The following is a 26,984-nucleotide window of genomic DNA, read 5'->3' on the forward strand; positions in this document are numbered from 1 at the left end:
GATCTTGTCATATACATTTGTGTGTAATATACCGTATTTATAATTAGCTAAGTATATGAAGTTAGGGATACAGTATGGATATGAATTCTATCATAAGGTGGGTATCCGTGGAATAGGCAATGCCATATCCCCTCAAGACACTATTGTACTATGTAACCTTGGCTGATGGGGAAGTCACAAGGGAGCCCAAACCCCCCTGGAACTTACATAAATACTTCTGTTTGTGCATTTGGGGGTTTCAGAGGTATGACACAATATATGAATAAAAAAAGATGGTCTTAAGTGTACAGATAAATGCTTTTTCATGCATAAAAATACAGTCATTTAACTTAATAGGGAATACAAAATGTCAGTCAGTATATACCACCTTAGCAAATATCACATTGACAAGAACAAAATAAATTTTAAAATAAATAAATAACAAAACCTCAAACCAAAAAGCAAACACCAAAAACCCAAACAGAAAATTAAGCTAAGGAGTATTCTCTTGTGTCAGACTTAGTGACACTCACCCATAAGCCATGGCTGCCCTTGGACACCTGATAGGAAGGTAGTTATGGATTGTAATAGCCTTTTCAAAAATATAAAGTGTAGCTATGCTTCTTTAGGGCTTTGTAGGTATGAACTTCTGGGGATAGAGTGTGGGGCTCATGATAAGGGGCTCATAGGCTCAGGGTTTCAGGGTGCGGGGCTCATGGGCTCAAAGTGCTGGGCTTGAGGGTCACAGGTATGGGGATCAAGCACTCAGGGCTCCGGTAAATGTGCATGCATGTGGATCTGCTTGGCCTGACAGAAGGTGCCACTGACGTGCAATCCTTGGAGAGGAGGATAAACACCACCTTGTGTGTGCCCAGGCAGAAGGGGCAGTCCATGCCACCAGTGCTCTCCAAGTCCTTGAGTCCCTTCCAGCTCTCATCCTCCACGTGCAGGACACACACTGCTCACAATGCCAGCTCTGGAGTTTCTTCAGGTTCCTGCAGGGTCAGGGCCTCAGAGAAAGAACTTGTGGGCTCTGGAGGCCAGGGCTATGAGGACTGAGGGCCACCCACAGCCCAGCATGCATGACACCTCATCCTCCTAACCCCCTTTACTGGAAGTTACTCCAAGCAGGGCTGGTGGTTCCTTCTGCTCCCTAGGGGTGTGGGGATGGCTTCCTGCTGTCCAGAGATTACCACCTGCACTGTATCCCTCCCCATGTCGTATCTCACTGCACACCAGGCTCTGGCAGGTGTATTTACTTCTGCAGTAACGTGGGCTTCAGCAGGAAGCCATCAATGGGCGAGCTGAATGCACCCTCAATCCCCACTTATTAGGAGCCAAGTTCTAGGCACCGAACAAACACAACCTATGACTGTCTAGGATAAGGTAGCCAACCTCTTATCCTGGATCCCAAAAGAAGAAGCTTATGAGAGTTTGTACCCCAACGTGAAAACGTTAGGAACCAGCCATGACCATGGAGTTCATGTGCAGTGCACACAAAACCCCAGACAGACACCTCCAGCAAAGGTTCTGCTGTGAGAAGACACTACAGCCTGATGATACTTAGGTCTGGGGCCAGCATGGTATGCCTGCATGGGTAAGTCTAGGCAGTCATATGGTGTCCTCACTTGGGAAGTACACCTTAGTACTGGGTTTGAGTCAATAAAAAGTCTGGGGTGTGACCCAGGGGTAGAGCTTCTACCTAGAATCTCCCAGTGAGGGGCTTGTAGAGTGGCCAGTGGGTGGAGCCCTTGCCTGGAATCTTCCAGGGTGGGAGTGTAGGCTTGTCTACCATGCACAAGGTCCTGGTTTCCAATCCCAACACTGCAAAGAAAAAAGGAAAAAAAAATAGTGTAGCTGGTTCTAGGAATGCATCATGGGCTGACTGGACCCCAGCCAAAGTCCAGTATGGAATACCAGGAGAACTGTGGGTGTCTATTGGCCCAGACACTGCTGAGTGACCTCATTTCTTGATGACCAAGGACCACAAGGCTGTGGGCAAAGCATAGGAGTGTAACATCTAGCCAGAGCTCTCAGTGTGAGCCCACATGGAGGGCACCATGGGCCAGTGTGGAAGTTGGTTGAGCTGCTTGCTGGGATCCACACCTGCTGGGAGCCTTGGAGTATGAAGCTTTTTTGGAAGAAGGTTTTAACAGAAGCCAGGGAGTAAGAACATATCATAGGAAGTTAGACAGAACAAGCTCTAAATATACTGTCTGGAAGTCTTAAAAGACACAAGGTTGGCATGGCTGCACAGTCATGTGTTCACAGCACAGTGAACAAGCCTGGGCTTTTGCTCCTCAGCTTGTGTGGGTTCCTGCCCTTCCGATTGAGTGTGTTGAGACTCTGCCATTCCTGCATGGAGACACTGCAGGTGCCCAGCAGCCGCCGTGCTCACTGAATCCATGGTGTCTGTGAGAAACTTGACCTCCTCCTGGGCACAGCTACTCCTCATTCTGTACAGGCTGCCCAATGGTGCTGACCACAATCAAAGCAGACGAGCATAAGATATACTTCTTTTCCAACCTGTAAGACAGAAAACCAAGTTTGAACTGAGGTGAATGAGCAGGAATTCCTTGACTCCTCATGCCAATGAGGGATTCGTCACTGTAGCACTGAGAGTCTGACTTGGGGCTGGAACCTACCTCACAGTCCATCTGAAAAAGAAAAGAATTTACTGGTTAAGTCCATAGTGCTGAAACTTTTGCCTATGAACGCAACTTCTCTTCTTTCTTTTAAAAATACATGGGCAGTTATGGCAGATGTGTTGCTACATGCCTTTAATTCCAACATCTGAGATGCACAGGCAGGTGGATCTCTGTGTCCTAAGCCAGCCTAGTCTACATAGCAAGTTTTGAGACAGTCTGGGCTACCTAGTGAGATTCTGTCTCAAAAAACAAAACAAAACAAATTACTTCCAAAAGGTAGGGCATGGTGGTACCCTCTTTTCCTGCAGCTCCTGGAGGCAGAGTCAGTTGGATACCTGTGAGTTTGAGGACAGCAGGGTTTACAGACAAAATGAGTTCCAGCACTGTCAGGAATACAGAGAGGGAACCAGGTTCAAAATACAACAAGAAGAAAATTACCAGAAAAGCCATAACACATGAACTCACACATGAGAATAGGTTGTGAGGGTGTCAGTAAAACATAATACTCGACACATTTAAAATCTTCATTTTTATTTTATATGTGTTGCTATTTTGCCAGCATGTCCATCAGTACAGCACATTTTTGCAGTACCCCGAAAGACCAGAAGATGGCAAAATATCACCTGGAATTGGAGTTAGGGTAGGTCGGGAGCTACCTTGTGGAATGGAAGCTGGGTCCTCTGCAAGAGCAATCATACAGTGAACGTTTTACTAATGTATTCAGTAATGTATCCAAAGTTGCATCTTTTGTACTTTGAATGACAAATGCCAGAATATTCCAAGTTCAGTGTTCCTTGCACTGTGCATTCAGCAGATGTTACATTTCTACTGGGAGCAGTGCATTCATTAACCACCTGAGAAATTAGTATGTATACATTGTGCACATGCACACTTTCAGATATTAATGCTTCCTATCTATGTGGAAGCATGCTGATATTCATGTAACAGTGTTGATACCAGGCTAACATTTTTATTTTAAGTATTGTGATAATCTAGTTTTATATGCATATTTTTATTTCAGTTGTTACCTGAGAAAATTCTGTTCCTGGAAGGATGTCCAAAGTTCAGCCAGAGGTGAGGGCTGCAAGCCTCAAGCAGGAGGAATTTGCTCAGACTTAATGGTAAATGTTCACAGAACACATAGACTCCTCTTTTAAAGCCAGAGAAGGACCGGGCAGATAATTCTGTTGGGATGTTTATAACTGATGTCAATGCAGATCTCGGAAAGCTCAGATCTGCTTTGTTTTGTATTTTATTTAGAAAATAAAAGTGCAGGTAACATAAATGCCTGTAGTTGCTAGGGTGCATCACTCAATAAAGTTAAACACAGATGATGTCTGCATTAGCCCATTTTTCAATGGTTTAATAAAATCTCTGGAAATATGAACTATTGAGAGGAGACTTTGAGCAAATGGAAGCCACAAGTTGGTTTTTACTAAAGAGTAAACACTAAGAAGAGGAATCTGTTGCAGTCAAAGAGATCAGAAGTTATGTTGTGGGTATAGGAGTTTTCTTTGCTAGGCAAATATACAAGCAGAGATAACACATTTACCCAGCTCACAATCTGAAAGGCTTTAAGAGGCAGTGGACAGGGAAAGAGCATGGGTCCTTCCTGTCAGCCCAGGGCTGATATCAAGCAGGATGGTTTGCTTAGTCTGGTGACCATGTTCTGGCCCTGCATGTCATCTCCAGCAATAGCAAGGCTCTAGAATGACAGGCAGATAACCTGGGAATCTTCACATCACCTGAGTGTGAACTCTGCCAATTTCCCCCCGGCTTCTGAGGACAGACTTGAGGGCTCTGAAGTGAAGCTGTATCCTGTAGGGTGAGGAGGCTGTCCCCTGGGTCACCTGGAGCCTGTGAAAGGAGGGAGAAGAAACCAGCTGACCAGGGAGACACTCCCCACCCTATACAGAGATGAAAGTTGACATCTACAGAGGGGTGAGTCTCAACTCAGAACTTTGAGACCAGCTGAGCAGAGTCTCATCTGTCAGTCTCCTTTCTAAACACAATCCAAGTGCCAAGGGTGGGCTGAGATGAAGTGTTGTGAGGGGCAGGTGCTGTCTTTTGTCAGCTGGACTTCAGGGTGTTTGGAAGAACATTAAGATTCCTCAAGTATAAGGGATCAGTGGGATACCTGACAGGAAGATACAAGAGGGTTTTCTGTGTATATTTGGCTGGGGTGGATAACTGTATCTCCTGGGATTGGGACTTGGTTCATGAAAGTGTGATGTCTCAAGAAATACTTTAGCCCTGAACCCAGAACCCAAGAAACACACCCTGAACCTGAAACCAGAGCAAAAGAAACACAATTTGGCTTTATAACCAGACCAGTGAAAGAAATACTCCCTGCCTCTAAAATTGGAGGCACAAAGTGAAAAATGCCTAGTGAAAGAAACACAGTATGGCCCTGAAATCATAGCCAACTCTGCTCCTGACCAACTAAACCAACCAATCCCTGGGCAGGAAAAGTAACCAACGCTTGAGCAGAAAATCTTCTCCCTGGAGAAACTCTGCCCCAAGAAGCCCTATATAAGCCCCTCTGCCTGTTCAGTTGGGGCTGTCCTTTCCCACCCTGGCAGAGGCAGCCACTCTCCTGGATGCCTCCTTCCCAAATAAGTCTTTCTTTCTTTCTTTCTTTCTTTCTTTCTTTCTTTCTTTCTTTCTTTCTTTCTTTCTTTCTTTCTTTCTTTCTTTCTTTCCTTCCTTCCTTCCTTCCTTCCTTCCTTCCTTCCTTCCTTCCTTCCTTCCTCTCTCCCTGCCTGTCTGCCTTCCTTCCTTCCTTCCTTCTTTCTTTTTTTTTTTTTTTTGTCCAGCTAGGGTTTCTCTGTGTAGCTTTATGCCTTTCCTGGATCTCGCTCTATAGACAAGGCTGGCCTCAAACTCACAAAGATCTGCCTGCCTCTGCCTCCCAAGTGCTGGGATTAAAGGCATGTGCCACCAATAAAAACTCTTTCTTAAAAGAGTTTTGGGTGAAAATCTTCTTCAGTGGATGTTCCCTTAAGGAGGCTGAGCAGAAAGAAAGTAATATTTTTTTTCCTGGAGCCAGAGGAGATTGCTACATTTCTGCAGGGATTTTTCCTTTAGCAGAGTGAAGCAGAAGTAACATCTGGGGCTGGAGCAGAAGGAGAAACATAGAGCTCTGCTAGGATATTCCCATAAAGGAACTGAGCAGAGCTCAGTTGTAATGGCTCTCTCTAGGAGAGGGCCAGGATTAATACATACTTCAGGGAGACCATCCCCCCTGTACCCCGCTTCAGATACAGCCTGACTTCCCTATAAGTCAGGATACCATTTCCTCCAGAGCAGTAATGCTCACAATAAAGACACTTTTCATACCATTTGAGGCAAATGCTTTGCTCCTCCATTCTAGTGTAGCCTCAACTTGCTGGACTCTACGAGACCATATTCAGAAATAAAGTTGTCACCCCCCTTTACTGGGTCAGGGCTTCAATGTCTGAAAACATACAGATCACCAAGCAGCATCCTCAGGCCTAGGTTCCAAGGAAAACACTTTGGAGAAAAAAAATCCAGATCTGGAGAACATGCACTCCAGGTTGATTATGTGCCAGGTCCACTTTACAGGGCCTCTCAAGATAAGTAAGAAGGTGAGGTGTGACTTAAATAAAGCTTTGTGTTGCATGAACCCTGAGCCTCTCCTGTTGCCTGCCCCTGGCCTGTCCTTTTCATGTTCTAATAGATACTGTACCCAGAAATACCAAGGCCACTTTTAAAATAGCATGGAAATTGTCACCAGTGGTTCAGACTAGGGAATTTGGCTTTTGTTGATTGAAACACCACAGCAGAGAACTACATCATGTTCTCCCCTTGACAGAGTGCTGGTTGGTGTATGTGTGTGTGTGTGTGTGTGTGTGTGTGTGTGTGTGTGTGTGTGGTGTGTGGTGTGTGTGTTCTTTTTCCTCCTGATGCCTCTACACAGTCCAGGTTGATCTCTTACTTACCACTATTCTTTTCCTCAGCCTCTTGGTTCCAGGTTTGGGCCTTCATAAGCTTTCTGGGAGTGTTTGCGTTGACATCTGAGGACTCACCTTGGCTCAGGTGGCTCCAGGCAAACCTGTCAACAGCTCCTCACATTGTCACTAACAGCTTTATGGCTGACATGAGCTCTGTTGAAGCTCTACAGGAAAATTTTTATCATTACATATGTGATATCTCTTTGGTTTGATGGCCCCCAGCTGTAAGAGTTCAATGATCTTGCCCAGGTACTTGTTCACTTCAGGAGATGCAGCTTTCCTCAACTGCATCATCCTGACCTACTTTTTCAGGATCTTTTATTTCTCATCCTATTGAGTATGGGTCTTAAGGAAAGAAAGGGTAAATCCTGGGCAGTGTTTTGAAAGTGAACCTTCAACTCCCCACAGATAAAAAGTTTCTAATGGAGCAGAGAGTTAGATCTCTGGCTTCGGGAGGAGGAGATACTGAAGTGTTTACCCTGGAGAGTCTCCTTGAAAGGGTACCTGTTGGGGTCCTGGAGAAGTCCCACAAAGGACCACCATCCATATATGCAATTAGCAAGAGCATTTTTATTATTCTAGTATACTGGTAGTCCAAAGGCAGAATGTCAGCGACCCCGGGGAAGGGGTGATGGGTCCTTTTAAGCCTAATTTTGGGGAATGTCTAAGGATGTTACTTTGTCTTAGGTATAATTAGTTTGTGCGGGTGGCAATTATTGTTATTAATGTCTATTGGCTAAAAGTTAGCTAGACACTGGTCAGGGTTATAATCTTTTTCTTTGGACAAGTCTGGATGTTTTTCAGGCTTTGTACTTATTTGGTTATTTGTCTAAGCCTGTGTACTTGCTGTTCCCCTTGTCCCTGTAATCTGGAGCTTCAGTGATTAATGGCTTTTTGTTTTTTGAGAAGCAGGAAGTGGGGTCTAGTGAGGCCTAGTTTTTGACTTATGTATCTAGACTAGATATTTTTCTGGCCTTTTCATACCTTGGATTAAGGTCAGTTTAGGGTGAGCTAGTTAGCAGGGAGGCAAGGACTATACAATATGGCATCAGCAATCTCTTTCTGAAACATTCTATTGTATCCTTGAGAGCCCTGGCATCTCCTGTGATGTCACCAGTGTTGTGACAACACCAAATGCCAGTGGGGCATTTGTTCAGTGCCTTTACCATTAATCCATAGACATGCTTGCAAGACTGTGCAGGATGCTTTGGAGAGAGAATGGAGAGCATAAGGAGACCAGAGAGAGTCAGAAGGAAGCTGGCCTTCAGCCTCAGTGTCAGACACTGGGAAATAAGTGGTCATGGAGAAGGCACAGTGAATTCTGGGCAGGGGATGGGTGCTCTTGGAGGATGTGGGACTCAAGCTGGCTCTTCCAGGAGTGGGGCTCAGGAACTGGCAGCTTCTGGTGAGCAATGAGCCTATCCTGCTTCTCTAGGTTCCTAAAAAGCAGACCCATAGTCAAGGATTTCTTTTTTTTTTTTTTACAGAGCTGAAAACTGAACACAGGGCCTTGTAATTGCTAGGCAAGTGCTCTACCACTGAGCTAAATCCCCAATCCCAGTCAAGGATTTCTCATGGTTAGTTTGTTAATGTGTCAGGGATAGTCAATGCTGAAGCTGCAGTTCTGGGGACCCTCTGCTTTCACAGTAAGTGGGAAGGATGCACTGAAGGACTAATGAGGTTTCAGTACCAGCACTCCACTGGAATCATTTACATTGTGTGTCATTAATAACATGGAGTTAAAAGTCCCCTGGTCAAAGCTGGAGGTTCTCATACTTTACATTATTGCCATCAGCAGACCAGGAAGCACCAAGTACTGCTGCATGCCAGTGACTCCTAAGGCTTCTGAGTTTTCAGCTGTGAGTGACACAAAGATCTCCACTGATGCCTAAGAGCTGTTAGAGGCAGTGGACTATGACAGAGACTGTCCCCTTCCTACCAGCTCTGTGCTGTGGAATGCCGTTCTATATGCTGTGAATGTGTGTTGCTGATTGATTGATAAATACAATGCTGATTGGCCAGTGGCCAGAGAGGAAGTATAGGTGGGACAAGCAGATGAGGAGAATTCTGGGAAGAGGAAGGGTTGAGTCAGGAGTCTCCAGCCAGACACAGAGGAAGCAAGATGACAAACCAGAACTGAGAAAAGGTACCAAGACACGTGGCTGCATATAGTTAAGAATTGTAGGTCAATTTAAGTGTAGGAGCTAGTCAAGAATAAACCTGAGCTGATGGCCAAGCAGTTTTAATTAATATAAACTTCTAGCGATTATTTTATAAAAGGCTGTGGGACTGTGAGTGAGAGATTTGTCCTGACCGCAGGCCAAGGGGGACATATGAAAACTTCCAACTACAGCTCTGGTAGTCCTGGGCTGTCAGTGAGGACGGCTTTGTGAATCTGGTGACCATATTGTGCCTCTGCATGGCTTCTCTATCACAACATGAAGGTCTGAAGCCCCCATCAAGTGACTTGGGCATCTGAACACCATCTGAGTGCTTGTGAACAGTACAAATATTTTCCTGGCTTCTGAAACTACATGGCCAAGGACTTTGATGCCAAGTTGTATCCTGTGCAGCTGTAAATAAGCCAGAGGAGGTTGTTTTAACCACTCATCCCAATGGCACAGGTTGGGGTGGGTGTAGATATTACAAGACAGGAGTTCTAGAACCTCCCAAGACCCTGAGGATATGCCATCTTGATAGACCCAGTGCAATCAAGGCAGAACTGCATACAGATGTCTTCACAGAGCGGCTGGAATCTCAAGTGAGAGTGTAATGACCATCCTCAATCCCTCTTCTGAGGAAATGTCAGCAGTCCACAGGCTTCTTCTGTTGGTCTCTTGCAAGTGGGCACAGATAATCTGATCATGGTAGCTGTTTTGTTTGGAGGACCATACTCCAGACTATTGTCTTGAAATGTTACCTCCCATGTTGCATCATAAGTCTTAAATTTGATTATCTAAGGCTTAGATCATACTTGACTAACAGCCTATTGGACCCCTGCTTTGCTACAATCCACTAGGAAAGAACTCTTCTGGTTCATGAAGACCATTTGGAGCCCTGCCCCTTGGAGGTCACCTTACTGGTATCTGAGAATGGCTTGGGCATGATGCTATAGCCAGTTTCTGTTGAGGACCTGGCCACTGGCTCTATCAAGATGGATGAGGTCTTGTTGACTGAGCCTGGGCTGACAAGACACTGGCCTGTCAACTTGGCCTTGAATGGACTACACATGATGTGGTTGGGCCCACCATATTTGACACTAATCCAGGGGAAACGGGAGTGTACATGACTTTGTAATCTTCTGGGGTTTCTTGGCAATCCACTCTGACCTTGGTGGTTCTTCAGTGGCAACAGATAATGTCTTTGGGCCTGCTTGAGTGGTTTTGATGAAGAATTCTGATTGGATACCTGCAGTACCCTCCTTAAGCCCGGCACCTTAGGCCGACACTAGAGCAGGATTCCTTCCCTGTTTGGCCAGGCCCCTCAACATGCACTTTGAAAGGGATCCCAACCACATGGCTCCCATTGAACTCAACATTGATTATCTGGCTCTAGTTTAGACACATGGCATTCCTCCACTGCTCCTGAGGGTTTATGCATCTTTGCATCAAGCTTTCTTTTTGCATCATTCAGCCTTATAGAAAAGGATGCTGGCTGGTTAAATTTTAATCCTGATTCCAATGGTTCATAACAGTGAGGCAGTGAGTGTCATCTGGATGTGATGATGAGCATCAAGTAGGGTCTATCAGAGATGGTCTCATGGTTAAACTTTATAGACACCTCATAGTTACCAGGCTCTTGGATAATATAAGAAATACCACATGACCCATTTTTATGGTCATCAAATGTAATCTCTGCCTTTCTAGGCCTTCAACAACAATGAAGAGGCCTTCAGCACCTGCTTCTCAGGTCCTGATGCTGAACTCAGCTGGGATGGCTATTTCTCCTCTCTCCAGGCCAGGGCCTCCTGCCTGGATCTTGTGAGCACCTCCTTCACCAAAGGGCCCGTGTGAACTGGAAGGGGTTTCATGTTACATTCTGGCTATGGTATTTTACACTGATTGTGTGAATGCCCATTTCCTGGGACACAAATTGGACACAGTGAGAGTTTTTCCCCACAGACACCTTGGGTAACATGGACCGAGGGGCTGGTGACCTGGGCAGATATGTCACTGCTGTTTTCTGGAATCTTCAAGTTCACATCACAGATACTGCCAGCTATGGCCATAGACAGAGCCTGGCTGGTCCAAGTGATGCTCTCTTTGACTCTTCCCTCAACACTGATCTTCACAGTGAAGGGACTTCTAGGCACATGCTCATCCACAAATTTGTTGGAAATGATACAGACTCCAGGCACAGTGGGGAGGTAGGATACCTTGTGGACAATGTCCTCCAGGTAGTCTATCTGGATTTCCACATCGCTGGATCATTCTAACACCAAGAATATGCCACCATAACCTGCATCTCTTGTGTCCACAATGAAGTCAGATATCTCTAAAGTCTGGCCTTCTGACAGGCCTTGGTCACATAGACTTGGGTGCAGCACAAATTGTCAGTTTCAGACTGGATCATGATAATGGATATGGGATTCCAGTAATGTGGTTGCCATTCTTCTTGATGCTGACTAGATGTTCACCCACCTCTCATAAAATGAAAGAAATGCCAATGTGGTTTTGGGGCAGCTTCTTCAGCAGACAGGGCTTGTCATGTCCAGATGGGACTTGATACTGACTGTCATGTATTAAGATCAGTCTCACTGATGTCCAGAAGGAAGTTGGCAGCTGATCCTTGTGGTGATATATTGTGTACCCTATCAAATTTGCCTGAAGTTCAGAGAACAGAACAAGCCACCAGATTAAACATAGAGACCAGACAGTGGTGGCACACACCTTTAATACTAGCACTTGGGAGGCAGAGATCTGTTTAGATTTCTGTGAGTTCAAAGTCTCCTCAGACTACATGAGATTGACTCAGTTTAGAAGAGAAAACAGAGCCAGGCAGTGTTTGGATACACCTTTAATCCCAGTACTGGGAAGCACACATGCCTTTAATCCCAGGAAGTGATAGCTAGGTGGAGAAAGGTATATAATGTATAAGGAAACAGGAAGTAGAGGCTCCTAGAGGCTTTTCAGCTGGAGGTGCTTTTGGCCGAGGACACCCCTTTCAGTTGAAGGCTTTTTGGCTAAGGAATCTCTTTCAAGTTCAGGAGTTGGTGAGGTCAGAGGTGGTGGCTGTGGCTTGCTCTGCTTCTTTGATCTTTCAGCTTTCACCCCAATATCAGGCTCTGGGTTTTTTATTATAAGATCATTTTAAGATTTAAGTTACATCTGGCATCCATCTTTTGGGGTATGAATTCACTCAGTCTGGAAGCTATATGTGGTCAGAATCTCCACCACACCTGGACAAGAGTCCCTATCCTGCTGGCTAAGTTTTTGTTGCAGCCCTTCTGCAGCAAACTTCATAGGTTTTGGGGCTCCCAAAACAGCAGGAGTTAGCTACTTTTCATATTTTCTTCATTCAGATGGCTGGATCATTCACTTCTTTCCTCTCCCAGTGGGTTTTGGCTTTCTCTAGGAACCCTCCTCAGGCTCCTGTCACACCATCATCTGAATCATCATTGTCAGCAGATTTCGTGAGTCAATTGGGATTTCTTTTTTTCTTTTCTTTTTCTTTTTTTTAAAGATTTATTTATTTATTATGTATACAGCATGTATAACTGCAGGCCAGAAGAGGGCACCAGATCTCATTACAGATGGTTGTGAGCCACCATGTGGGTGCTGGGAATTGAACTCAGGACCTCTGGAAGAACAGTCAGTGCTCTTAACCTCTGAGCCATCTCTCCAGCCCCCAATTGGGATTTCTTAAAGAGAGGAATTAGTTAAAAGAAAGGTTTTTTTCCCACATTAAAAAGGGAAAACATTTATACAATGTATTTGGTCTCTGTTTGATAATACAATGATAGACAGTCTGAAAATGGAACAATTAAATGAGAGGATAATTAATGTTGTTGGGATTTATGTAATGTTAATTATAAATATTATTTGTTTGATCATTTCTGTTTTATCATTAAAAAAGTTGGTTAATATGAGTGCCAAGATAAAAGTTTTAGAAAGCCTGTTAAAACAGATCATAGAAATATTCAGACCCAAACAGAAGAATTAAAAGAAGAACTAATCTCAGCATTGCATTATAAGGTTACAGAGAAACAGCCTAAGTCTTTCAAACAGCCAACATTAATCTATCCAGTAACCTTATAGGAATTGCCAAATGACATATATCCTCAAGGCTGTGTAAGAGCTCACTCGACTCTGTGCAAATGCTAGATTTGAGGAGAGATTCAAAGAAGCAGTAGTTTCATATGGTATCCAGTAATCTTTTGTGAAGCAGATGTTAAATTTGTGGTCAACTTCTAATAGAATTATTCCTCAAGACTGGAGAGATTTGGTTACAGCAGTTTTAGAGGCTGGTCCCCAATTACAATGGAGGACCTGGTGAAAAGATGAGGCTATGACCATTGAACAATGGAGTAGAGCTCCAGGTTTTGAAATTTGCCAAGATCAACTTCTTGCAGAAGGCGATTATGCTGATATACAAAGACAATTATTTATATGATGACCACACCCTGGCTTTCACTGCATGGGGCAGCCTTGAATGCTTGGGAAATAATTCAAGAATTAGGAAAGGAAATTGAGTCATTTACAAAAGTTATACAGAGCCCAAAAGAAACCTTCACTGATTTCTTATAAAGACTGACTTCAGCAGTGAATAGAATGATACCAAATTCAGAAGCTGAACAGATATTAATTGAATCTCTGGCTTTTGAAAATGCCAATGAACAATGCAAAAGGGTAATTAGGTCATTAAAGGCAAGATCAGCACCCTTGTATAAATGGATCCAAGATACAATAAATATTGAATCTCATGACTGTGATGATGCTTGCGTAGGAGAGGTGATTTCCAGAGGTTTGAAGAAAAATAGTAATGTCAAATGTTTCAAATGCAGTAAACAAGGTCACTTAAAAAGGAACTTAAACAAGACACTCCTAAAGTTAATGTTTTTTCAAGGAATAATCCCAATAGAACTCCCCTTCATTCTAGATTATACAGGAGGTTTGGCAAAGGCAGACATTGGACTAACGAATGTAGATTAACAAGGGGCGAAGTAATCCCTTGCCTTTGCCATTGGCAAATGCCCTGAGGAGCCTCTTGAAGAACCCCTCATGTCAAATCCATTTAGTCCTTTCCTGTCATCCTGGAAGAAACTTCTTCCCAGAGCAATTAAAGAACCTAGTGCCTATTGTAAAAAACTATATAGCTCTGGATGATAGAACAGCTATAGAAGAGAACAAAAAATCAGGAGGAACTATAAATCAAAAGTGATAAAGATTAGATTGGGAACCTCCCCAAATTTAGGGTTGGGGAAGGGTTTTATTTTTGTCTTTCAGGAAAATGGAGGCTAAGGAATCTGAAGACCACTGGACAAATGAGACAACTGAAGAAAAACAACAAATCATGCAGAAAACTTGTCTGAAGGAAAAGATTTTCTGTAGTGAACCATGACCATGCCTAATCATGACTTTGAAGTCTCCCAAAAGATGATGGGACCCTACAATGATGATTCCCTCAGGACTATGATAACACCACCAAACTGACAAACACCACCAAAAGATTGGCTTTGGACTATAAACTGCTCAGGACAATATTGAGATGGCTAGCTGAGGTGATACAGCCTCACATTCTACTCTAGCCAGGACTTGAGACAAGTACTTTGGCATTATACAGAGACTGGACAACAATGATCCAGCTACCTCTCCCAGGACTTGACAATTAACCCAAAATATGTCTTTTCAGGATCCCCTAAAAATGCCTTTGCCCCAAGACAGCTGGAAGTAATTTAAAGAACATGACACCCACATTTGCAAGAGGTGGGGTGGGTGGTTTTTGGTCATTCAATGAGTTATGGATATTTGTCATTGTTTAGGATGGTTGCTTAGAAGTTGTTATTGTTAATAGTCAGGAAAAAGCTGAACAAAGGAAATTAGATTCAGGGTTCTTATTTGAAAAAAAGAAAAGGAAAGGGGAAAAAGAGGATATATATAAAAAGGTAGATTATTGAATCTACTCTGAAAAGAAAATATTGATATGATAAGATAAAAAGGTTAAATTTACTTTTAAAAAGCAACTAATAGGCCGGGCGGTGGTGTCGCATGCCTTTAATCCTAGCACTCAGGAGGCAGAGGCAGGTGGATCTCTGTAAGTTTGAGGCCAACCTGGTCTACAAAGCGAGTTCCAGGAAAGGCACAAAGCTACACAAAGAAACCCTGTCTCCAAAAAACAAAAACAAACAAAAATAGCAACTACTAGTTTTAAATATTTTACATTGGATTGAATTTTTGTATATTGTATACAAATTTTGGATATTGATACAAATTTGAGATTGATTTTGCTAGAATATACTGTACATATATTTCTAAACTTGTTCAAGGTATTGTGTCTATACAGTTCATTTAACAATGTAATGCAAATTTCTAGTCCTTGAAAGTTATTATTACCAACTAATTAGTATATAAAGAAGTGTAAGTTAGTAATTAGTCATTACAATCAAATTTGTCATCCAGTTAGGTATGTTTTCAATGTCAAACAGATATATTTTAGATAGGTCATCTTCAAACACTTTAGAGATCTACAGATTATGGCATTTAAGATGTTTTAATAACATAGATTTTTTTATGTAAATGAGACATTTCTGCTCCTAGCATCACCAACATACTTCAAGAAGATGATGAGCATTGAAGAAACTCCGTATGGAGTTTACTTTCTCTGTGGCAAGTTAGCCACTGGGCAAGAAAATGCCCTTGCCTCCACTGCTGACAGTATGCTGTCCAAAATGGACAAGCAGGACACAAAAGAAAGAACTGTTGGCACCTTGCCAAGACAAGGTAGGAAGGCCCTTCAGAAAATTCTGCTTCAGAGAAAAGCCTGTCAGATATGCTCAGTCTATAAGCTGAAGATGGATACCCCAATGTTGCAGAGGAACTTTGGGTGACTCTTCAGGCAGCCAGCTGTTTCTGTCATTTCTCATATTTTTTGGAAGTTGCTTGTCTGCACTTCCTGCTTACTCAGTTAATATTATTTCCTTCCGGTGTCTGAGTGAGTTAAAGATTAGATAGTTATAGTTTTCCCTGTTAACAAATTCAGAAAAGAAACTAAAGAGGTGTAAAGTGTGTACGTTTGAAAGACATCAAAAGATAGCTTGGGGTTGGTAATACAAGTTAGGATAGAAAGTGAATTAGGTACAACACTTTGGACTCACCAAATAGGATAAATAATGGAGTATTTTCTCTGAATCTGTCAAATGTCAATAGACTAGACATTGTTAATGTGATTATTGATTGTATATATGGTATATACTTATTGTACTTATGTATATAGTTTTTCTTATGTTAGTTATAATGTTCCTTTATTATTTTAGACAAAAAAGGGGAATGTAGTGATACATTGTGTATTCTAATAAATTTTCCTAAAGATCAGAGAACAGAACAAGCCACTAGATTAAACATAGAGGCCAGACACTGGTGGCACACAGCTTTAATGCTAGCACTTGGGGGGGGGGGCAGAGATCCAACTGGATCTTTGTGAATTTAAAGGCTATATGAGATTGACTCAGTCTAGGGGATAGAACAGAGCCAGTGTTGGAATACACCTTTAATCCCAGTACTGGGAACCACATATGCCTTTAATCCCAGGAAGTGATGGGTGGGTGGAGAAAGGTATATAAGGCGTAAGGATACAGGAAATAGAGGCTTTTTGACTGGAGGTGCTTTCGGCTGAGGAAGCCTCTTTTGGCTGAAGGCTTTTTGACTAAGGAAGCTCTCTCAGCTGGAGCTCTTTCAAGCTGAGGAGTTGGTAAGAGGTGGTGGCTGTGGCTTGCTCTGCTTCTTTGATCTTTCAGCTTTCACCCCAATATTAGCTTCCAGATTTTTATTTAAAGACCCTTAGAAATTTGAACAACAGATCCTAGCTTCACATGTGAGTAGCTTGTGCTTGTCATTATACTTGAGCAGGGTGCTATAGTCACCAGGCAGGGTGGGCAAGTAGGTCACTGTATATGTACCATCTTTGTTGTCAATGTAGCTGATGTCTGCTTTTGAGGGTCAGTCCTTCAGTAGCAAAATTCAAACCACCTTCTCCTGCATCTTCTGTGACAATGGTAAATGAGGCATTTTTGTTGGCTACTCCATACACAAGGCCTGGACCATATGCAGAAAGGCTCCCACTGTTGTGTAGTTCACACAGAACAGGAGAGGGCTTTCAGGGATGTGGCTGCCCATGTATTTGATGTGCATCTTGTAAAGCCTTACTTCAGTGTGGGCATATCTAACAGTGACCATGCTATCTTTGTTGTCCATGATCTCAGGTGTAGATTTCTTCCCAGAGACACATACACCTCTCCTGTGATTTCTCCTTTCTTGACAGCAAATGAAATTGTAAGTAAATTTGTTGCAACTCTGTGGATCTGGTCCCAGATTTTGACACCAAAACGTGAGTTTTGCAACTCTGGGGAAAGGGAATGCAACACCTTGAGCTTCATGGGACAGCTCTGAAGGCTGAAGGAGACAGTTCAGCCCTGGAGGGCGAGGTATCCTGGACACCTCAAGCTGCTCAGAGCAGCTCTGCCCTGAAGGTGTCCCAGACACCTGAAGCTGTTTAGCACAGCTCTGATGGCTGGAACTGCAAAGAAGCAGCCCAACCCTGGAAGGGAAATTTTTCTGACTTCTTAGTAAAGTCAGGCCTGGAACTGCTTCAGTAGGTAAGGGTATCCTGACTGTTCGGGAAATGCAGGGTATCCTGACTGTTCAGGAAAGTCAGGCTGTACCTGGTGTGATGGGGGCTGGTCTCCCTGCAGGATATAGCAATCTTGCTTCTCTCTTGGAGAGCCTTTACAGCTGAGCTTTGGTCACCCCCCACTTAAGGAGACTTCCTAGAAGAGCTCTGCTTCTCTAGCCTAAGAAATTGCAAAATGTAGCAATCTCCTCCCCCTCAGGAGAAAAGTGTTACTTTTTCAGCTCTCTCTTGCTCTGTCCACTGAGGGACATCTCAGCAATGGTCTTCTGTTCAGAGCCCCCTTGCTCAATCCACTATGGGACATCTCAGCAATGTTCTTCTGTTCAGCTCCCCCTTGCTCAATCCACCATGGGTCGTCTCAGCAAGGTTCTTCTGTGCACCAGTGAATGAAGGTCTTCACACCCAAAACTCTTTTGAGAAAGAGATTTATTTGGGAAGGAGGAATCTAGGAGAGTAGCTGCCTCTACCAGGGTGGAGAGAACAGCTCACAACTGACCAGGCAGGGTGGTTAATATAGGATGTCCTAGGGGTGGAGTCAACCCATGATTGGTTAGTTTTTTCTGCACAGGGATTGGCCAGTTTTGTGGGCTAGGGACAGAGATGACCCCGATTTCAGGGCCAAACTGTGTTTCTTTCACTGGCCTTTCTTGGCTTTTTGACACTACCTTGAAGGTCAGGGCACATTTCTTTGACTGACTCTGATTCTAGGGACCAAGAGTGTTATTTTAGCACTAGTTTCAGAGTCAAGGCATGTTTCCTTGGTTATGGGTTTGGGGATAAAGTGTTTTCTGGCTCAGGTCCCAAATGCAGGCTGTGTTTCTTTCCCTGACCCTGGGCCCTAGGGCCAGGATTCTGCTGTCCTGCTTTGTGATTGGTTGGACTCACAAGTCAGTTGGCCAGGGGCTGAGATGGCTCTGATTTGAGCCAAACTGTGTTTCTTTCACTGGCCTTATCTGAGCCATCTTGCCCTAGTTCTGGGCTCCAGGGTCAGGGTGGGTTTCTTTAGCCAGCCCCCTTTCCCTATAGAAATCACGCAGTCAAAGGGATTAAAGCCTAGGCCATTCACTGACTGGAACATAGGCCTCTTCAGTCACCTAGTACCTAAAGGACATGCATTTACTTGGGCCTGCTCCATGGCTATGACTTCTCTATCAGTGGCCATGACTGTGAAGAGGCTGTTGGGAATATCAACACCACAAAAGAGCACGTGGATCCCATAGGTGCCTGGCTTGGCAGCAGTGTAGAAAATGTCATAGGTGCCATCTTCATTTCCGATGACATCAGCCTCAGCCTCTGTGACATTCAGAATCATGCAGGACACTTTCCCCTTCCCAGTAGTCTTGGCATCCAGTATGAAGCCCATTTTCTCTCCAGTTTTCACAGTAGGGGCAATCTCAGGACCTGTGGCCAGGTACTTGCTGGATCCACCTGTCTGCATGGCCCAGATAAGGTAAGGAGAATGTTGTCTCCACTATAGCCAACCCAAATTACATAGTGTCTGGTCTTATCAGAGATATAGGTAATGGCATATGTGGCGTTTTTATTGTTGTGGGCAGTGGCTCTCTGAGGCTTTCCCTCTTGGTCTGTTGTGGGAGCCCATTCTCGGGTTCCTCGTGGCTTTACCCAGCAGGTCCACATAGAGGATGATTAGGACCACAGGCCTGAGTGCAGGTGTCTGAGATGGTCTGTACTTGGCTGTGCTGGGGGAGGAGGTATTTTGCTCCACCCCTTGGCATCTCTATAAAAACCCTGGGGCAGAGACAGTCGGGGGCCGTTGGAATAGGTTCCAGGCCCTCTTGAGGCTATCCTTTATTTTCTATCTGTTTATCTCCGTGATATTCTCCACAATAAATCCTTCTATCTAATATTTCCTGCTGCTCGCACTCAAGAAAACTCTGGGGAACTGTGGGAGTGGTTGGGTAAATGCCCCACAGAATGGCGCCATGAACAGGGACTAAAGAAAAAAAAAGGGACTAAAGGAAAAAAAAGGGGGGACTAAAGACAAATGAACAGGGACTAAAGACAAAGTAATAGGGACTAAAGATAAAGGAAAATAATAGTCTTATTACAGAGTTTTTGGCGAAAGTGCTGAGTTCAACCCTGCCAGTGGATAAGGCATGCCGGTGTTATGGAAAATATATATTTTTTATATATATTATTGAGAGGCAGGGGTTTTATCCTTGAGAGAAAAGGAAAGCGGACTGGAAGGATGTCCGATGCTGCAGCGAAATTCTCTTTAGTCAAAATTTTCTATCTTCTATCCCTTTCTCAATTTCTATCTGTAAAAAATAAGTATAAGGCATAGGGTGGTAATATAGTGTAGGAAAAACTTAAAAGTGTAAGATTGTGTAGGAAAAAATAAGTAAGGCAACTAGACAGAAAAACTCTACAATTTTCTAACTTTGGGGGCTATAAACGCAAACTGTGAAAAAAATCTTTCTTTGGGCTTTACAGGTAGTAAAAAAGCTCTTCTTTGAGCTTATGGGGAAGAAAAAGTTTCCTATGGAAGCTTTTGACCTGGGGACAGCTGAAATGCTAAGTCCAAGTGGCAGGAGAAAGTGTTTTCTCCCTGAGGCAAAAATGGGGATGTAAAAAAGTCAAAGTTTAAAGTTCAGAAGTTTTGGGGTAAGTTGGTCTTTCTCTCTTGGGGGAAAAAAATTTCTCAAAAGCTTTCCTTGGAGAACTTGGGGGGAAAATCTCTCTAAAAAGCCTTAATCTTTCTCAAAAGCTCTCAAACTTAAAAACTAAAGCTTTTAACTTTCTCTCTCAGAAGGACAAAAATTAGAATCGCCTGAAGATATTAGTATGGGGACCACCTGTGATTAGCTCTAAGGGAAAACAACAAACCTGTTAAGACAGCAAAACCTCTCTAAGTTCTTTCAAGCTTTAACAATCCTCCCTGCAATGCAGGAGGTAGGGACAAGTTCCTAAAAAACCTCTTCTAAGCTCTGTCTCCTTCAAGCTAGTAAAAGACAGCAGGTCAGAGTACCCTGAGGGAAACGCTTGGGAGAGTGTGGGTAAAGAGCTACAGAGAGCCCAAAAGGGCCGGAAACTTTACTGGGAAAAGCAAAAAAGTCAAGCTTTTCCGTTACAGCCTAGCTGAGGCATCAAGGGTTTTGTTTCTGAGTGAGCGTCTTTGAAAAGGTGCTCCTAATCTTCCTAACACAAAGATCCCATTTGCAATCAGTGACCCCATGGTCTTGCCAAGTGGGGTTTTCCATCAGAGAGTTATTTGTCTGATGGGTCAACCTGCTCAACACTAGTTATCACCTGCTGTATACTCCCACAGACTCTGGAACCTCCCCCTTTTGCTTTAATAAAAAAAGAAGCATGTAAATCTCTCTAAGGGCTGTGAGTACTGTGGATAATTTGAAAGTCTGAAGATGATTGGAACAATGACAAGCAATATTGTAATAATTCTGAAATTAATAAGAATAATTTATATTGATGGCAAGCTGAGAACTAGTGTAAACACCCTGTAAGTATAGTTGTTTATGATCCCAGAACATTTCTGATTCAAGAAAGGGCAGAGGAGTAACATAAAAATCTATAATAGTATGATATGATATTGTTAAGTGTGTCTAAATATTATGTTTGAGTTATCAAAAAAATAGTTTTGTTTAGAATATACACTTTTGTATATTAATCTTTAATTAATTTGTTTTGAGTAACTAAGGTTAATGAAGCATTTTTAGATAAAGAGTTACCTGAATAGCAGTGTGCATCTATACCACCAAGGCTGTAGCTAAAGTTGACCTGTAACTCAAATTTGTAACTAAACAATAATAAACCATTTGGCTATAAAAGGGGCAGTACCAATTTGTCTCAAAGTATACACAGCAAGATTTTCATAACAGAACAATTGTCAGAAGTACATATGGAGACTGTCTGATAAAATATACATAACAGGACCATGGGCAGAATTTATATGATTAGTAATAGAACATTTTTTAAGGGCAATCCAGTCGCTGAGCGTGGGAATTCTATAGTATAGGAATAGGGGAGAATGACAAAGGGGTGTAGAAATCGCTCATGGTTACTCCATGCTGGCATGGGCACAAGGCTGGGGCTTCTGAAAGCTGGAATGCATGGAAGCCCAGCAAGAGCAGACTGTTTCACTTGTCCAGGCTCTGTGAGAGGTGTAGGCAGCTTTGGAAGGTCTGCTTTGGGAGGGTGCAGTCAGCAAATGGATCAGTCTGTGCTGGGACATGGCCTGGAGAGTGCATTGGGGGCCCCTGGAGTGTGAGCTGGAGGGCTGGGTGCAGGGCTGCAGTGAGCTTGTGGCAGAGAAGATGATGGGGTGTAAATAACCTTTTTAATGATTAGGAATCTACTGGAACAAATACATATTAATGGACATTTAAAGAGGAAATTTTGGACTTAAGTGTACATTTGGAACTTTTAAGTGCATGGTTTTGGCAGATGTGAAAGGGGTATTCCAGGCCAGGAAGAGAGAAATCCCCACCCCCACTACCCCAGAAAAAAAATAGGCAGGTGAGAAAACAAACCACAGCTTGGTAGTACTTTTCGGAAGTCTGTCTTGACCTGTGGGCATTGGTGTGTTTAGAGCTCCTGAAGCTTATAAGAACCTTCTTAAAGAGACAAAAAGTTCAGATATGTTCATTATTATTATTTGTAGTCTGTATTGAAATCTATGTTGTAGAAGAGGCAAGGAGACTCATATTTGGAGTCATAATAAAAGTTTGGAAACCTAAAATTTATTTTGGTTAAAAGCATTTTTTTTTTCTATCCAGAAAAATTGGATGAATGTAGACTATACACATGCCCTCAACATAATGAGAAGCATCCTCAAGCCCATAAATAGTTAAAAAAACAATCAAAGGGAATTTAAAATCCCAAGCCTGTGGCTATGATAATGGTAGTAGTGCTAGATTAATAGCTTATCAGAATTTTATTAATTAATGTTAAAACTAGGAACCTTTGGAGTCTCAATATAACAGCAGAATAGCAAGAGAAAGAAATCTGAAACATGTTTCATTTCCTTATACATCTCAAATCACTTTTCCCCATCATCTTCGAAGCCTTTTCATCCTCAGACCCTCATAACTTCCATTTACATATCCAAACAACTTGTCCCAAAGCATTTTTCATATTTAAGCCTTTATATATCCCCATACCTTAAGTCTTTTATTTTTATCTTACATCTCAGACCCAAAAATCACTTATTCAAACCTTAATGTCCTTACAAAAACTTTACATCCTAAAACATCTTCTTAACTTGCCAAAAACATAAGTGATTGATTATTGAGGGAAGTCATTGTAAGACAATAAGTTACTTTGAAACCTGTATGGTGAGCTTATTTTTATTTGGGATCTGGTAGCAAGACAACTTGTTCTCAGAATTGGCATTAACCCAAGGAAATGAGGCCAATTACTTGATTTTTGTTCAATGAGAGAAGTTGAGAAGGCAGCTGAAGCTTTGGGAAGGATGTTTGTTATATATAACCACAGCTTTACTGGAGGCAGTGACTAGAGATTTTAGTTGTCATAAGGAACAGTATAGGCCTTTGGCTGTTAAATTTAGGTCTGAAATTTTTCTGTAAAGAAGTAACTTGGTGAATAGACTGCTTTTTTTATCAAAGCAAGGCAACTGATTCCAAAGTATATATAATTAAAATAGAGCCCTGGTAGCAATTAAGGCGTGGCATAGTTTTATCTGTAGAGAGAAGCTTAAACATTTTTAAATGCCAGGAAACTAAGAAAGGAATTGATCATATTAATATTTAGCATGTTTATAGATAAAGATTTGAATAGAGAATACGATCATTTCCAGTATGATTAAGCAGCAAATTGTATCCTTTATTTATCTTTAATTGCCTATAATTTAAGTAAAACTTATCCTTAACAGTTTATAGTTTAAGTTACTGGGTAGATGACTAGTCATTACGTTGTGTTTTTAATTATTTTTATTTTTTTAAATTATTTTTAATAGTTTATAATTTAAGTAAACTTATTCTTAACAGTTTATAAGTTTGTAGCTAGATGATTAATCATTAAGTTGTATTGTTTAGTTATCCTTAATAGTTTACAATTTTAGTGAACCTATTTTTAACAACTTATAAGTTAGTTGTCTCTATAAATTTAGAACTTTGTTTCATCCTGCTAGATTTAGCCTTAAAAATAATAAGCTTGAGTTGAAATTCTTTTAGTATGGAAACAAAGGCTCTTAATCATGAATCAGTAAAGAAACAAAAATAGCTGTTTTATGAGTGAAGAGGGGGAAAAGTTTATTTTTAAATTGTTAAGAGGAAAGATTTTTAGAGCTGATGAGAACTGGAGAGTGTAACTGAAGAGGCAGGCAGCAGCAGGGTGTCTGTTTAGGGCAGCCAGCCACCTGGGACCTGAGGGGGGCGGAGGGGAGTGTTGGAGATGCAGACAGGCAGTCAGAGTTGGAAGAAAAAGGCGGAGATGCAAAGAGAGTAAGTGTCTATGCAGCAAGGTTTTTCAGTTCTGGGACATCTCCAATCAAACTGAAAGACCTTCAGAATTTTCCAACTCAAAGGGAAAGTGTCCCCTCCCCAGTGACTTGGTTTGAATGAGTTAACTGGACAGGGCCATGATTTTTGTAAATAAACAGCTCTGTAGTAACAATTAACCCAGAAAGAGAGAGGAGAGGAGGGGAGGGGAGGGCAGGGGAGGAGAGGGGAGGAGATAGGAGAGGGAAGAAGAGAGGGAGAGAGGAGAGAGAGAGGGGAGGAGAGAGAGGGGGGGGAGGGGGAGAGGGGGAGAGGGAGAGGAGGGAGAAGAGGGAGGGGGAGAGGGAGGGAGAGAGGGGGAGGAGAGGGAGAGGGAGGGGGAGAGGGAGGGGGAGAGGAGGGAGAGGGAGAGGAGGGAGAGAGGGGGAGGAGAGGGACAGGGAGGGGGAGAGGAGGGAGAGGGAAAGGAGGGAGAGGAAGAGGAGGGAGGGGGAGGGGGAGAGGGAGAGGTGCTGGGTCTGAGAGTTAGGGAATCTTCTCTTGAGTTTTCAAACAAGCTAAGGTGTCTAGGACAGTGCAGCCAAGTCTATCTGCCCCTTAGGGAAGCTTGTTTTGTTATTTAAATGAAGAGCTGTTCCAGCTCCACAGCACAAGCAGTTTGCAAGTTAACCCTTTTGTTTCCGGTGAATCATTTCACTGAAAGCTCTGATTGTAGCAAACCTCACCAGTTTTATTTACGTTCTCAGGCAGTCACATGGAGTGACTTATAATTAGGTAGAGCAGAGGAAGCCAAATAAGATTGTAGTACCTTGCTGCCTCTTTTTTATGTCCCAAAGGAAATAGCAGCGGGATTCTCTCATGAAGGGAGGGTATAAAATCTCTGCCTGCCATTGTGGGTCCCTGAATCTGACCTACAAAGTCAAGGAGACTCAGAGGTCCCTTTGTTTCTCTTTATGTTTCTTGAGGAGGGGCACGTTTGGGATTATGATACTCCTTTGCTTCCTCCTCCAAGTCAGTTTTCCCTTCAGAGGTTCATTATTCTATGCCTGATTTCTTAGTACCCTCTTGAGCTGTCTTCTTTGGGATCCGTTATTACAGGGTAAGCACTAGATTCTGACTCATTCTGAGGGGAGAAACTATACAAAGAGAATGCTTAAAAAAAAAGAGAGGCTTAAGAAAACAGACTACTCACCCTTTCAAAGGCTCTGCAGCATCCAACCAGTGAACACTCTCTCTAAGGCCCCCAGTGCAGTGTCTCTCTGGATTGCTTCCAGATGGTGCTTCTTGGGGCTGACCTCCAAGGGGACCACCACCCTTCTTGCAGATAGTCTCCTTAATTGTCTCCATGCCTTTCCCTGGTTCTGGTGCCAGATAGGGGGTTTGAGAGTCCAGCTCTCACGCTGCTCCCCAGGGTTGCTAAGAGAATGCCTTTCAGGATCAGGGCTTAGAAAAACTTCTTAAGCTATAATAAATGCACGCAAGCCAAAATAGGAGCTGCTCTCAATAAGCAATATTTTTGATATATTATCATAATTGAAATTGCTTTGAAATACTTTACTTCTGACTTTCCAGAGTATTAAGAAACAAATTTTAAAACAAAATAACTATTTATACTTGATTTCCTTAATACTTTTGAGAATACTAAAATTTTTACTTTTATTTATTTTATTTAGGGTAGGTAGGAACAGCTAGAGTAATTCACTATGAAAATCTTAATCTTCTTTGAACCTGACATGCTTCTTATTTCTCTGTTCAGGCTTTTTGGAAGATGTTCCTTCACTGTGACTTATGCTTAAAAGTGATTATTATCTTACTATGCACATAAAAAACATTTAGCAAGTGTTCTAAATCCTTTAATTTTGTGTCCCTATATCTTATATTAGATATTTACAAACAACAACTTTCAGATACAGGATCTCACTATGTAGCCCAACTTGAACTCACAGAGATATGCCTGCATTTTAACTCCTGAGTTCTGGGACTAAAGGCATGGGCCAAAACATGCCACAAACAACTTTGAATTCATTCTTCAACAGTTGATTATGATTGATGACTGCTGTCCTTATTATCTTTTTTCGTTTAGAAAGAGCTAATCAATCTCATACCCAAACTGTTGGCAAATAGCTACCTTATTGAAGAGTGTTTAGAGGTCATCATCCTGGACACTGATGTTGCAGTTGCTTTTATTTAACAGCAGAAACACATCTGGATGATTATGAGCACATACATAATGCAGTGAAGTCTACAATTTGAGAGGACATTTTAAGAAATTACAGAATACTATGTCAAAGCACATTCAAGTGTAAACACTAGATAGGATGTAAGTCATATCCTCTCAGGACAGTCCAACAGAGCCAACAGGCCTATGAGAATTTTGTTAAACTTGTTGAAGCTCTTCATTGTAAGCTGGTTTGTTTTGCTTCCTAAGTAATTGATATAGGATGATAATGGTGGCTCATTTATGCTGGGGAAATAGAATTCTGTCAGATGGACTCAGTCCAGGATGATACCAGACCTTAAAAAAGAAAGCAATGCCAATGCTCCTCAAATTGGCAACTGAAGGAACATTTCATGACTCATTTTACTAAGCCACTTTTACCCTGATACCAAAACAACACAAAGACCCAACATAAAATTATAGACTAAATCCCCTAAGAATATAAATGCAAATTTCTCAGTTCAATACATTGAAACCCAATTCAAGCACACATAAAAAATTATACCACAAAAACATGAAGATAACAGCCATAACATATATGCAGACTTCCTGGTGAAGTCTCATAGAGGCCCTGTGCTTGCCTCTTCAGTCAATGTGAGCCTATGTGAGTCCTGCTTAGTTGATTCAATGGGTGTGGTGGTTTGAAAGAAAATGGCCCCCAAAAGGAGTGGCACTATAAGAGATGTGGATGTTAGGCTTTATGGGAGGAAGTGTGTCACTGTGGGTGTGGGTTTTGAGGTCTTTTCCTCAAGCTTCACTCAGTGTTACAATTAGTTGACTTCCTTCTGCCTTCTGATGAAGACATAGCCAGCACCATGTCTGCCTTCATGCTCCCGTGCTCCCTGTCCTAATGATAATGGATGGAACCTCAACTGTAAGCAAA

At 42.5% G+C, this 26,984-nt stretch overlaps 1 protein-coding gene and 1 long non-coding RNA gene across 2 annotated transcripts; both read right to left on the reverse strand.

The window, feature by feature from the left end:
- Positions 1 to 278: 278 nt before the first annotated feature.
- On the reverse strand, positions 279 to 25,310 carry LOC128105577 (uncharacterized). The gene is made up of 2 exons (XR_008216371.1): positions 25,076 to 25,310; positions 279 to 2,505 (listed from the first exon to the last, which is right to left on the reverse strand). It is a non-coding gene; the product is annotated as an uncharacterized LOC128105577 (long non-coding RNA).
- Positions 18,240 to 19,013, reverse strand: LOC128105568 (filamin-B-like). The gene is given in 3 exon segments (XM_052730817.1): positions 18,240 to 18,510; positions 18,512 to 18,539; positions 18,542 to 19,013. Coding segments are annotated over 3 exon segments (486 nt in total). The 5' UTR covers positions 18,885 to 19,013; the 3' UTR covers positions 18,240 to 18,395.
- Positions 25,311 to 26,984: the final 1,674 nt, after the last annotated feature.

This window comes from Peromyscus californicus, unplaced genomic scaffold, assembly GCF_007827085.1.
Source record: "Peromyscus californicus insignis strain IS unplaced genomic scaffold, ASM782708v3 Scaffold_9__1_contigs__length_137607984, whole genome shotgun sequence".
In the NCBI taxonomy this organism is placed as follows: Eukaryota; Metazoa; Chordata; class Mammalia; order Rodentia; family Cricetidae; genus Peromyscus; species Peromyscus californicus.